This window comes from Psittacula echo (assembly GCF_963264785.1).
Source record: "Psittacula echo genome assembly, chromosome: 1".
Lineage (NCBI taxonomy): Eukaryota > Metazoa > Chordata > Aves > Psittaciformes > Psittacidae > Psittacula > Psittacula echo.
This window is the reverse complement of record NC_137735.1, coordinates 64,460,389-64,474,483: the sequence shown is the minus strand read 5'-3', so window position 1 is coordinate 64,474,483 and position 14,095 is coordinate 64,460,389. Positions and strand designations below refer to the sequence as shown.

The 14,095-nt window shown below is 40.9% G+C and overlaps 1 protein-coding gene across 1 annotated transcript in view; it reads left to right on the top strand.

The window, feature by feature from the left end:
* Positions 1–3,764: 3,764 nt before the first annotated feature.
* Positions 3,765–14,095, top strand: part of DCLK2 (doublecortin like kinase 2) — a gene marked incomplete at both ends in the record, with an annotated part of 85,179 nt that continues 74,848 nt past the window's right edge. Inside the window, one exon of the mRNA XM_080614441.1 lies at positions 3,765–4,182. Coding sequence (XP_080470567.1) covers positions 3,765–4,182 — 418 coding nt within the window. The remainder of the gene's footprint in view (positions 4,183–14,095) is intronic.

Here is a 14,095-nt window from a genome sequence, read left to right as displayed (position 1 = left end):
CTGTAAACTCTGAACTTGAACTGAATTTTACCTATGAAACCATTACATGCACTAAATAACTTAAATTCCACTGATTCTGATCAGGAAGGTAAGGAGTTCGGGTAGCAGTAGAAGAAAAGACATTGTGTCTGATGGTAAAGTTTTCCTGGTTTCCTTTCAGAATTTTCTTAGATGGGTTGCTTTTTACAAAAAAACAAAACCCAACAAACCAATGGACCAAACCAAAAAACCCAAACCACAAAGGAGGCCTTCTAGATGTAGTAAGTGATTTAAAGAATATGTTAAAGATTAAAGAATTTGTCATGCCTACCACAATAAAGCAGCAGAAAAAAAAAATAAATTACAGAAGCAGAACTGGTTAATTAGAAGAACATGAAAACTGGAAGCTCTTTTAAAGTAGGAAATGTACATTTATAGAGTCAAATATTCAAAGAATTAATGATAAACACATTTTTATGGTGTCAGGAGATTTAGGTTAATAAACAAAGTATCATTTATACATGCAACATTGCTTGCTGTTAACTAATTTATCAACCATATTTGTAAAGATAAAGTGGGAAGAAGATAATGGAATTGCATAACTCAGTTCCATACAGAATTGCATACTAAGCATATTATTTTTCTCATGTCATCAAATGTAGTTCAGCTGCATATGGAGTTGTTCAGGCATTCTATTTCTCATTTTTTAAAGTCTTTTAAAACATCTCTGACTACATATAACTCTCTAGGGGAAATAAGGTGGCAAGAACAAAGGCAAAGTATACATACAAATAGAAACACTGTGAACCACTCCCAACAGGGGCTTACAGAGCTTATTAAAAATACAAACATCTGAAGAGAACCACAAAAGGAAGAGCATAAGTTGTAGGAACATGTTTCAGGTGTCATCAGGAATTTCCTTGGCAGTCACGCATGCAGGTCTAATTGCAAACTCTCTGTAAACAGCCTCTTCATATTAGGGGTAGTTTAGTTTTACAGACCAGAACTTAATTTAATGTTTATATGTTCTATAAAACACAGTGGCTGTATATACTTCAAAAACTATCTGTAGTGGGGATTCCCTTTGAGGAGAAAGAATTTTCCTGGTCAAAAGTGTGAGAATTCCCTTTTAGATTTACCTTACAGTGTGGGTTGTATAAAATTGCCTTCTCCCATCTCATGTCTAGCTATAGAGTTCAGAAGTCAAAGCAAGTCCTGTACGTGACCTATCTTACCACTAGCAAAACAACTTGAAATTAATAAAATGCCTACCCTGACACTGAATTCTCCAACCTAGATTTAGTCATAGATACAGATAGTATATTAAATTCACATATGTACATTACATACTAGTCTGCTTGAGACCTGTACATTTAGTTAAGAAAGGTGCTGTTGAGAGTCGGCAATAGTTGACAGAAAGGAGATAAAGGTGTGTTCAAGTCAGAAACTACCTTTCCCTGAGCATTTGTAGTCTGCTTCTAAGCAAATTAAAAAAGGTTAGCCCAAATAACCTCCAGCTGAGGTTTAAACTAAGTAATGTGACTTATTTTGTAAAGACTAGACATGCCTATGCAATTGGTCGCATTTGGAAAAAATACAACCTCCCAGCTGAGGCCAATCCACTCTGGAGCATAGTTACACAGGTGAGTTTGAACTCCATCTGTGTAACTTTGCCTATAAAAAGGACTAGAAACTACACATCAAAACCAGTCTAAAAAGTTGTTCCCTACTGTTTTGCAGTGTCTATGTTCTGTTGCCTAGGCAAGGTCTACATGTCTAATCTTAGTAGATATATTTATGTCCCAACTGTAACAGAACTCCCTCCTCAGTTCCTTTTGTTGATTTTACCACAAAGGAACCAATCCAGCTCCATGACTTATCACTTCCTCTTGCTTGTGGAGGTTTCCAGGCATCGCAGAAATAGCACTTTAATAGAGTGAAATTCATTCAAGTTTTCTGTTTATCATCTTTAGGAACATAGTAGCTAGATATTTGATCTACTGTGTGACAAACCCAGTAATAATGGTGAGATAGTGCTTGACTTTATTAGTATTTCAAATAGAAAATGTGGCAAACTATTTTCGAAAACCATTGAAACACAAAGCTGAACATAGATAGATCTCTTTCCTTTCCCACTATATACAGATAGACAGAAAACATATCTCCTAAGCTTGTTGGAACATCTCTACTGAACAGAGTTCCGTCCGTGGTGTGAAAAGGACTTTCATAAATCTCTTCTGTATGTGCCTCTCAGTTACTAATCTACTTTTCATATGGAGAAGCTCCACCTGCAGCTGTTACACTTGCAATGCAGACGATCAACCTGCAGGCAGCCTCCCGCCAACCAGACCAAGAGGTATGGAGAAGGATGGGTGAAGGTTCTTCTGGGCCCAGGACAAAAGAGCAGAAACTGTGACCATCTGTAATAACACAACACAACTGGAATCTCTCAAAACAAGAGACCTGACAAAAAAGTGAAAACATGCGCCTAGTTGTAAATGCCTTTGACATTTGTTTATGTACTCATTATGTCAAGAAAATATATTCTGTAGTGGTTGAAAATAAGTTTGAAAAACTTTGAAATTGCATCCATTTCAATACATATCTCCATTTCTACCAAAAGTGAATAAGCTGAGCAATCTCAAGAGCATTGAGAAGCTACCTGGGAAGGCCATGAGCGGTGGCTAAGGCACATTCAGGAGGTTAAGGATGTGGGAACCAGAGCTCTGTTTTTTTGGTTCCTCAGAATAGGAAGATCGGTAGCGTTCACAAGTGGAAAAGGGAAGTGACATGAACGCGCAGTGTTCTGTCCTGGGGGATGTATTTGGGGGAGAAAAACCATTCCGAAGAAAGAAAAGCCAGAGAGGGTTATAGCAGGCGGTTCCACTATTGCGCCAGAGGGAGTGCGGGTTCAAAGGACCGGCCCCGTCAGAGCCACCGCAAAAGGGACAGAGCTGCCCCTCCAGAGTCATTCCCATTCCCTAGAGAGCTCCTTTCTCTCCTGCCGAGCCCCAAGCCCCACCGCGCGCCTCTCGTATCACCAGCGAGGCTCCCATAACGCGGCCGCTGGGGACAGCGGCGCCACAGCGCCCGCCTTGCGCCGAGATAGCACCGCCCCGCTCTTTCTCGCTCCCGCCCGGCTCTAGGGGCCGGCAGGAGCCGCGCCCGCCTCCAGCTCCACCGCCGCGGCTGGGCCGCAACCCGCTCCCCGAGTAGGGTCCGCTGCCGCCGCTGTTGTCCCACTGAGGCGGGCGCTATTGGCGCCCTTGTCCGCAGACAACCGGGAGGTTACGCCGCTCCCTGCGCTGACTGGTGGCGGGGCCCTAGTGCCCCCACCCCGCGCCGGCCGGGAGCTGGCGGAATAGGCGCTCCCTTCCCCGCCGCCTCTCCCCAGCGGAGCCAACAGAGAAGAAGCTGACGCGGGGGAACCTGCTCGCACGGCGTCCTCCGCATTGTGAGAGCCTGCATAGGCACGGCTGTGCGTTGCCCCGAGTCTCCCGCCCCGGCATTGCATCCAGCTGGGCGCCGGCGAGCGGAGACGTGAGGGATGCTTTTGTGCGCGACTGAGGGCGAAGCAGCGGGTAACGGCAGAGCTAACGACGGCTGGAGCTGTGATTGCGGGGCAGGTCGGGCGCTGCGGTCATCCGCAGCTCTCCCGGCGGGAGAGGCCGGGCGCGATGCCGAATTAGGTGACCAGAGGAGTCCTTGCGAGTGTAGGGGTAGGCTTACCAGCCCATAACCGGCCCGGGTCCCAGCGGAGCTGGGAAGGCGGTCGGAAGTTCCCCATGGCGAGCAACCGGAGCATCGAGCTGGAGCACTTCGAGGAGCGGGACAAGAGGCAGCAGCGCGCCGGGCCGCGCCGCAGCGGCACCGGCTCCGGCGGCGGCGGCGCGGGGCCGCGGGGCAATGGGCTGATTCCTAGCCCGGCGCACAGTGCCCACTGCAGCCTTTACCGAACGCGGACCCTGCAGGCGCTCAGCTCAGAGAAGAAAGCCCGGAAAGCTCGCTTCTACCGCAATGGGGACAGGTACTTCAAGGGCTTGGTGTATGCCATCTCCAACGACCGCTTCCGCTCCTTCGACGCCCTCCTTGCAGAGCTCACCCGGTCCCTATCGGACAACGTGAACCTACCCCAGGGTGTCCGCACCATCTACACTATTGATGGCAGCAAGAAGGTCACCAGCCTGGATGAGCTTTTGGAAGGTGAGCCACGGGAAAGCAGGGCGCAGGCTGTGAGTAGTTCTACCTTGGCATGTCGAGGTCTGGGAAGAGGTGGTGTGGGGCCTACTGGTGGGTTGCAGGTTCTCCCTGGAGTGAGCTTTCGTTTCTACTCTGATACAAGCCGAGAGAGGTTGCCTTGAAATTCGGCAGCCATAGAGCCTCTGAGGGCAAGTGGTGCTAGTCCCTGTTGTGCTGCGTTAGGCTTCCTTTATCCCAGTGTGGACCGTCCGCTTCTCATCATCCAGACAAGTGCTCTCTGTATGTGTGTGGGTTGACTGTAATGGTAGTTAGCAGCAGGTGTAATTTAGAAGAACCACAGTAAAATTCTTGGCAACCTTTCAGTCATCGCCATTTGTAAGAGAGGGAAATGCTGTAATTTAGTTTTTACAGTTATTATGCTGTTACGGATGCCTCACAGTGACTTAAACTTTCAGACAGAAAGCCCTTGTGCTGTGAAAAATTATTAACACTTATTAAACCAAACTGGTGTAAAGTTCTCTTTCAAGTGTGATCAGAGTCCATATCCATAGAGGGAATTATATAGCTCATCTGACTTCCGAAATAATTTTATAGAATCAAATGTTTTTCAGGATTGTTCCTGAATAACTTTTGATAATGCAACTTAGTTGCTAAGTTTATGTAGACCTTGCAAATCTGAGCAGAGCTTTACTACATCTCAAAATGGGGCCAGAAGCACTTTTTCTTCCGGAATGAAACATGCTGCTTGGTTTTAGGGAATGATAATTACCAGAACGAAGAGCAGAATTCCCCCATATTCTCACATGATGCTTCAATAAAGTTTAAGCTCAGCATTGTATGAATCAACCTTTCAAATGTATTGGTTATATTGTGCACAATGTGAGGTTCGTAATCAATTTGCACTTGATGCTTCTCCTCAGGTATCTAATACATTAACCACTGCAGTCTTCCACCTGGTGACTGTATGCCAGGTGTAGCTGATTTGCATTAATGAAGTACCATTTGTAGATCTTCTAATGCCTCCTTTGATTTGGAATCTTCCTTTTTCAAAGCAATGCTGGATCACACCTGGAGAATTTGATGAGCAAGGGATACATGAAGTTCCCTTTATGTAATCCACTAGTAAAGGCACTGGAAGCTAGGGACTAGCCACTCCAAAAGGTGCAGTAGGAAAGGAGAGACTACAGCATGTGCTGCATCAGGGAGGTCTCACTCAAAAAGATATGCGTGAAACACACTTTATAGTGGTAACATAGTGCCTGAAGACTTCCCTCATCATGTGATCTACCATGAGGCTGTTCTGCAGTCAAAACAGAGGAAAAGTGAAATGATTGATGCTGGTTCTGTGGTAATAAAATAGATGTGAAATCAACCAAAAACCTTCCCGAGATTCAGTGATTAAGTTAGAGATAGCTAAAAAAAAGAAGAAAAAATGCTGGAGTGGGGAGGGTAGGGAAAGTAGATGAAGAAAAAATTGGATAAACTAATAAATTGGGGTGACTTTTGAAATGTTGCAGAAAGAATGATCTTAAGCTTTTACGGCTTAAAATAAGGACGAAATGACTTGCTGGGCAACAGTATAAATGCAGCATATACTCTCACAACTCTATTTAAGTTAATAACTGAAAAAAACCCTTACTTCCTGGCTCTTCAAATACTCATTGAAAGAGTGACCTTTGTAGTTGCTTTTCACTGGAAGACTAAAGCAAAATAAATGTCACAACTGAAATGCCACTTCCATGCTTTCTCAGTAAAATAAAAGGGGGAAAAGAGAGTCCCAATTACTTAGTCATCTATTCACGACCAATACAACTCTTTGGGATATTAAGAAAATCCTGTAGCATCATAATTGGATTAGTATGTTCTCCAATTAGCATGCTAAAAAACTTTACCAGAGTAAGTCAATCACCGTACGAAAAAATGCAAGCATAATCAGGGATGGAAAGAAAGCAAGCAAGTAGTGAATCCATCATTCCTTGAAATTATTTGAGCTTTTCTGCCAGCTGTTTTGTTCTAGAAGACCAGCTAGAAGATGAGCTGGTTTGTTCATGTCCAGCACAGCAAGCTTGAATTTCTGCTCTAGAATAAATGCTTGAACATTGGTGATATCCTGAAGCTTGACCTGCAGTAGCACCAGAACTAGTTATGAATGGTGTTTTGTTGCATTCCTTTTTAATTTTCAGAAAGGAAAATAAAATTCAAGTGCTACTATGCATGTCAGCTATTCGGATGAACACCAGACTGAACATGGCTACTTGATGCAATACCTAGCATGTTTGCACGTCATCAGTGTTGTTGCACTGGTACCCAGACTCACAACACTTCAGGTTCAGTAGTAACTGATGACTCTATGAAGTGAGCAGAAGGTGAGTGCTCAGCCACTCTTGCCAAGCCAGCAAGATTTGCATTAAACCGTCCTCAACAAGAGCCTGTGTGTGTAGCTCTTGGGCATTAGCATGCCCCAGTGCAGGGAAGCTCTTTAAGGCCTATTTTCCATTTATTAGGTTAATAATTGTCTAAGGTAGAAAAGCTGGCAGCATCAAATTCTGTATCACAGTGGTCCAAACAAGCTGAATTGAGTCACTGATGAATGCTTTTGGGGGTTTGGCCGTTTTTGGCAATCTGTTTTGCTGTTTATCATTTTAAGAGGATGATAGCTAATGCACAGATATACTGTAGATTTCAAATATTACTGTTGCACGTTGAGTCAGTTAAAAATTTGACCAGGCCATGTTTATTATTCAAAAATTGACAAGCTCCTTTTTTAGCATATTGCTTTTCTTAACTGGATATGACAGTCAAAAAAGCATGCTTTGCTGGACTTGCCTTAGGCAAATGTTTTTATTTCCAGCCCCTGTAGATTAGGGAACATTATGGCTCATGAGTTTGACAGTTTTTATTACTTTCTTAGAATGGGAGGAGTGAAGAATTTCATTGTCTGTTTGTGATCTTACTTGAGCAGACAGATCCAAGGAGGGGATAGGGGTTAGGAATATTGTGACTTTCTTTTAATTTTCTTTCTTTCAACTTTGCCATCAGACACTACACTGTTTTTTTCTTATGAATAGGAGATTCCATGGGTAACTTTATATTTTCCTTTCAACAGCAATAATGGAATAATGGTTTCACCTTTATCCTCTACCAAAGTTTAATTAATTGTTTGTCTAAATCCTTCAGTTTTCTTTAAAAATATTTGACACAATGGTAACAGTAAGAACAGTTCTTTGGTACAGAGGTTTGTGTTTTACATTTGTCAGTCATGCTCTGTCTCGCTATCATGTGCTTTCATCATCTTGGTAGTGAAAGACATGGAGAATCCTGGCTGTTCAGGTCTGTTGCAAAGTTGGGAGATATTGTTGGATTTTCGGAGAGGAAACAAAGCGTGGACTCTATTCCTGACAAGAAAGTTATGTTGGATTGCCATGTGAAAGGAAATTTTTGCCTAGGTAGGAAGCATTGCTAAGAGTCTTTGTTCTTTCTACTACAATGTTTAATTAACATAGTCCTTTATAAAATGTCAGTAGTGTTGTCTGCACAGTTCTGCTGACAACCAACAGGCACCTGTAGCGAAATCTTTGGGCAGGAGGTAGGAAGGTTCTGAGCAGGGCAGTCAGTCCTTATGCATGGCTAAGACATGTAACACAGAACAATACCTGCTTTAAAGAAATGGGCTCTGCCACACTAATACAGATTAAAAGAGTGCTCTTGAACTGAGGTGTTGAATAATCCAGATATTTTCTGCCTTAGATCATCGTTATTGTTATTGCATATTACATTTTTAATCTTGCTTAAATACCTGTGATTCTAGTTGATGCACACTGTATATTAGGTCAATAATATATTTTCTCTTGTCAGGGCAAGCAGATGGTAACACCAAGTAGACAGTTTGTGTTTTTGTTTCTTCCAAAAGGTATGATTATCTTCCTGTGCTAAAGCCAAATGCTGTAATGCTTTAAAAAGCGGCAAATGTAGCAGGTTTAACAAAGAAGGGTAAAAAGGAAGGACAAAAGAAGGATTAAAAAACAATAAAAGCATATGCTTCCAGATATATGTTTGAGTCACTGTAGTTATGGAATCCTGAAGCAGTGGGGTGTGGATGTTAAATATGGATATAATTGTTAGTTGGCTTCCCATTCAAGCAAAATAAAATAGTTCCATCACTGTGTATCTCTTAATGTAACGGATGGGAGAAATGTAATCTACCTGAAACGAGTTATATACTTACCATGGAGGACGCATGTCATGTTATGTGGTTTTGATAACCAGATGGCCTTAATTGTCTTCTGAAAGCTTTAACCCTGCCTGAGCAGGAGATTGGGACCAGATGACCTCCAGAGGTTCTTTCCAACCTCAACTGTCCTGTGATTCTGTGAAAGCATGGAGGAAACGGCTCTGAATGTCCTGACCAAATAAAGTCAAAAGAGAGCTAGGAGCAATTAGTCATCTGCTAAAATCCTGGTTGTCATCCCAGGTTTTAAAAAGTGTATGGGGAACTTAAATGCTGTAGATGAGGGAAGACTGTGACTTATAAAGTTATTGGAAGTGATACGAAAGTAAAGGAAACATAAGAAACTGACAAGGAAGGAAATTCTGTCAAAGAAAGGAAGGAAACAAGAGACCTAAATAATTTTTCATGAAAAGTATTGTTTTATTTTTATCAATCTTTTTATACATACTGTAAATACAGTGTTCTGGAAATGTGCTTGCCTTTGTGTTACACAATGCAAAAGGGATACTTTCCTGTGATTTTTAAAGTTAGAAGGTTAGTTACTGACTACTGTGCTATACTGAATAAGCAGCTTTTGCCACCCTTGAAACTAATGAGCTCCACCAAAAGAAGCTGAGGAACATGAGATGGATTGATGAAATGTACCTAGGAACTTGTCCTGTCCTATGTGCTTCACAGGGAACACACATTGAAAAAAAAAAAAAAAAAAAGGAGACTAATGGCTTTCTTTCTGTAGGGGTGTTTTTTACCTGTGCCAGCTGTATCATTCTCGGTTATGCAGTGTATCATTTAAAATCATTATGTTTTATGAGACTCTCAGAAGATAGTAGTTAATGCTTGTTAACACCTTGCAAAAAACAAGCCATAAAACCTTGTCCAGAGACTTTTGTTTCAGATATCCTGACTCAGGATTTTTGAGTGTTGTACACATAATTTCTTCCTTACATTATGTACTGCATGTCTTATCAACAGTTGGTTTAATCTAATGCTAAGGAAAATGAAGTATCTACAAGTCTTTCTTTAGTAGTCTCTGTTTTTAAGTGTGGAAGTCTGAATGCTTCTAGGCTATTTGTTAAATGTCTGGCAGTGGGCTTCAGCTCACAAAACTTGTGAAAAACCCCAAGTTGTCAAGGAGCTGTGTTTCCTCAAAACTGCACATAGTTGCAAGTGATGTACACTTGCGATAAAAAAGATGAAGATGCATCCTTCTCTTTCAGTACCTAAAATGGCAAGGCTGAATTTTGGAGAGTTCGCTTACACCCTTCTCTTTTGATCCCTGCATTTTCTTCAAAAGTGAGCTAGGCCCATCTCCAGTGAATAAGTGTTGAAGAAATAGGTGGCAAAATAAAACCTTTGTAGATGAGTTTTTAGGTAAGCAAAACAGTATTTAGGCCATTGATGGTCTATGGCTATTAGTCCATTTGACCAACATAGTCTTGTTTTCTCTTTTATCCATTCTGTGTTCATCATCTGTGTTTTTCTGTTGTGAGGCAACTGTGTGAATTATGTTTAGGTGTAGCTGTCTGAAACTGGAATCCTACAGTGTGCTTAAACTGTATACACACAGCACACACAGGTCTTGCTTTGTCTGGTTATTAATACAGTACAAGTAAATTATTTAGAGGCAGCTAATGTTTCCTTGATAATAGGCATTGTTTCATGTCTTCTAGTTGTTTTTCTAATGCTAATAAGACATAGCGAATCAGAAGTAAACTTACTCCATTTCTTGATTATATTGTGACTCAAAATATCAGCAGATGTTACTCTTTTAAATTGAACATATGCCCCATTTCAGGAATTTTTGGTGGTAGCAGGATTTCTTGGAAGAATTGACACTTCTAGATTTCTCTGGGTACTGTCATGAATTGTTGGATGGATGGCACATATGGTCTATTGAAATTATAATGTCAACTTAAAAGGAGATTTCATACTTCTGCCAAAACTGCTCTGAAGCCTGGTTAAGCTTTCTGCTGTAGAATAGTTTGGCTGGGTTTGGAGTCCCAGCTGTAACCTACGCCTGTAATTCTTACATTCTTTTTTGCATTTAAAGAAAAAGAAGAAAGTGTTGCTTAATACTTCATTAGTCTGTAGTTTACTTTTTTATCTGCAAATCTCAATGTAGTATCAGTGACTAACTTCACAAACTGGTCTAAAAGCTAGGGAGCTGATTCATATTAATGCTAATGTTGTAAGCTAGAGACATGGTATTTATTTCCAGTAATGTAACTGCTGTGACTATGTGCCAGCTAAGGCTGGTATGCATTAGCTTTAGTCTTTCAAGACTATAAATGGAAAGTGCGCCTTCAAAGCATAAAAATGACCATATAGAAGTCAATGATGTAAATATTTGAAGTATTGTTTATGCATGTTTGTGGAGTTGTGTCAACTTTCTAGGGCTGGTAGGTGTATAAATGACAAAAAAGAGCTACAGCCTGATCAAAATACCAGTGAAGTTGTAGAAAATATTTTCTTAGTGATTGAGATGATATATACTTAGGTTAGACATATGAAAAATCACATTCAAGGCAGTTTGTGAAACAGCCAAACATATTTATGTATGTGATTTAAACTGTAAAATTATCTGTTACTTTGTTAACAGTGTTTGAAATCAATTCGCAGATATTGGTTTTCTCTTAGAGTGTGGAGTTTATCAGAAGTGAATTTATACATGAATTAATCCCAAACAGATTTAAAATCGGGTCATATATTGAAACTGTGAGCAAATATATATAACAATACACTTTCAGGTTTACTTACAAAATATTAAAGATAATACTCTTACAAATGACTGTTTCTTTGAAACAGACATATAAAGATGCATTTTTTTTCTTCAAAAGATGGCTAAAATAAGAATTTAAACTTTAGCCTAGTGTTCAAAAAATTAATGATTGCTCATCAAGGGGTTGCTTTTTTGAACATACTATTCTGTATATACTGAATATACTATTCTGTAGAAAAGCTTTCTGTAATTAACTTTATAGGTGTGATTAAATTTACCCTTGCCATTTTTTTCCTTAAATACTTGCTTCTGTTGAATAATTATTCTTATACGCCTATGTCCTGGGTTCAGCAGTAGCAGTCATTTTTCTCCTTAGTAGCTGGTGCAGTGCTGTGGTTTTGACTTTCAGCATGGGAACAGGGCTGTTAACACTGATGTTTTTAGTTGCTGCTCAGTAATGTTTACTCTGACCAAGGACTTTCTGAGTCTCATGGTCTGCTAGGGAGGAGGGGAAGCAGGGAGAAAACAGAGACAGGACACCTGACCCAAACTAACCAAAGGGGTACTCCATACCACAGCACGTCATGCCCAGTATATAAACTGGGGGCAGTTACCCAGAAGGGTTAGATCACTGCTCGGGTCGGGCTGGGTATCAGTCGGTAGGTGGTGAGCAGTTGTATTCGCTTCCCTTGTTATTTCCCTCATCATTATTATTATTGGTGGTCGCAGTAGTGGTTTGTGTTATACCTTAGTTACTGGACTGTTTTTATCTCAACTCCTGAGAGTTACATTCTTTCTATTCTCTTCCCCATCCCTCCAGGAGCGGAGTTAGGAAGAGGGAGAGTGAGCGAGGGCTGCATGGTCCTGAGTTACCGGCTGGGCTTAAACCATGACACCCTATTAAACCAAACAAATCAATGCTTAACTCTTTCCTAGAAAATCATTCTTTATGCAGAAAGCAGCAATTGGTTTCCTAATGATATTCTGTTTCTACCAGGTTTTTTGGTACTTTGCACGGTTCTCAATAGAATTTAGAATCTGTGGGTGATCCTGGCTGTGGTGAAATCATTAGAAGTTTGAGTAGTGATTTCAATAGAATAAAAACATTAATCTTTATCCTTTAAGTCATGAACCAAGCAAGTCACTTGATGCATGTGTTTTCTCACAGTCCTTGCTCTAAACCTGCCATATGTGCCTGCCTTGCAAGTGTAGCAGTAAAATCTGTTTTCCCTGTAAAACCTGTGTTACTAAGTTTGTTCTATATGACTGGTATAAGAAAGCAGGCATGGAATTTAAAACACTTATTAAACAATCTTTAGTATGCTACAGATGTCCAGTAATTACAGTAATTAGTCATTCATGTATCTGCTAATTGTAGGAAATTTTGCAATCAACAGGGGAAGTTCAGGTTAGATACAAGGAAGAAGTTCTTTACTGTGAGGGTGGTGAGGCACTGGAACAGGTTGCCCAATGAAGTGGTAAATGCTCCATCCCTGTCAGTGTTCAAGGCCAAGTTGGACAGAGCCTTGGGTGACATGGTCTAGTGTGAGGCGTCCCTGTCTATGGCAGGAGGTTTGGAACTAAATGATATTAAGGTCCTCTCCAACCCAAACCATTCTGTGATACTTTTTTCTTTTTTTTTTATTTCCCCCAGTTAGCACAGTTTGTGCTTCGACTTAAGACTTGGCTAAATGCAGTTGAATCAATTTGAAATTCATTCTTTTAAGGTATTACATTGGTTTAAGTTGAAAGCACTTCCTTTTTTTTTTTTTTTTTTTTGTTTATCAGGAGGTGAAGATAGCTAAGAATTATTTTATTCATGCAAGGGGACTAGTAGAACTAGTAGAAGGCAGAGAGTTTCACACTGCTGTTTTAAAGAAATAAAGATCTTTCTGGATTAATACTTCTTCATAGTAGCTAATATGGGCTATGTTTTAGAGTTGTGCTGGAAAACAAAGTTGATAACACAGAAATGTTTTAGTTACTGCTGAGCAGTGTTTACACAGTGTCAAGGCCTTTTCTGCTTCTCATATTGCCTTGCCAGTGAGTAGGCTGAGGGTACACAAGGAGTTGGGAGGGGACACAGCCAGGACAGCTGACCCCAACTGACTCAAGGGATATTCCAAACCATATGATGTCATGTTCAGCATATAAAGCTGGGAGAAGAAGTAAGGGAGAGGAGGTTTGGAGTGATGGTGTTTGTCTTCCCAAGCCACTGTTACATGTAATGGAGCACTGCTTTCCTGGAGATGGCTGAACACCTGCTTGCCTGTAGGAAGTTGTGAATGAATTTTTTGTTTTGCTTTGCTTGCCTGCACAGCTTTGTGTTACCTGTTAAATCTGTTTTTATCTCAACCCATGAGTTTTATCACCTTTACCCCCCTGATTTTTCTCTCCCACATCCAACCAGGGGAGCTGAGTGAGCAGCTGTGTGGTGCTTAGTTGCCTGCTGGGTTTAAACCATTCTGCATCACACAGTAATGTAGTGGGAATAGATGGAAGAATAATAAAATGATCAGCACTTATGTTAGTAAGCCTATTGGTATGAATTAATGTTACCAGCTTCTTTGAGATGCTTCTTATTCAGCAGCATTGTGTGTAGAGATAACTTCATGACTAAAAAATATTCAGAAAATAAGCATAGTCCTTTGAATCTGGTATTATGGGATGTAGAGGGGGAAGCCTTTACTTCTGTTGCAGCTGAGCTGCTGAAACAAATCTTAGACTCATAGGGTAATTTAGTTCGGAAGGGACTCTTTGAGGTCATCTTATCTAATTGTCTTGTTTAAAGCAGGTTAAATCAGATTGCTTGAAGACTTGTTGCAACTTAGCATGTGGTTCTGGGGGCAGTGTAAGCTTCTAGGTCACCACAGTTCTGAGGCCCTGTGGCATTTTTGCATTTTTTTTCCCTATCTGCAGATTAGTTCTAGTGTGCATGCAGCTGTGTGGAAATCACATTCAAGGAGTTT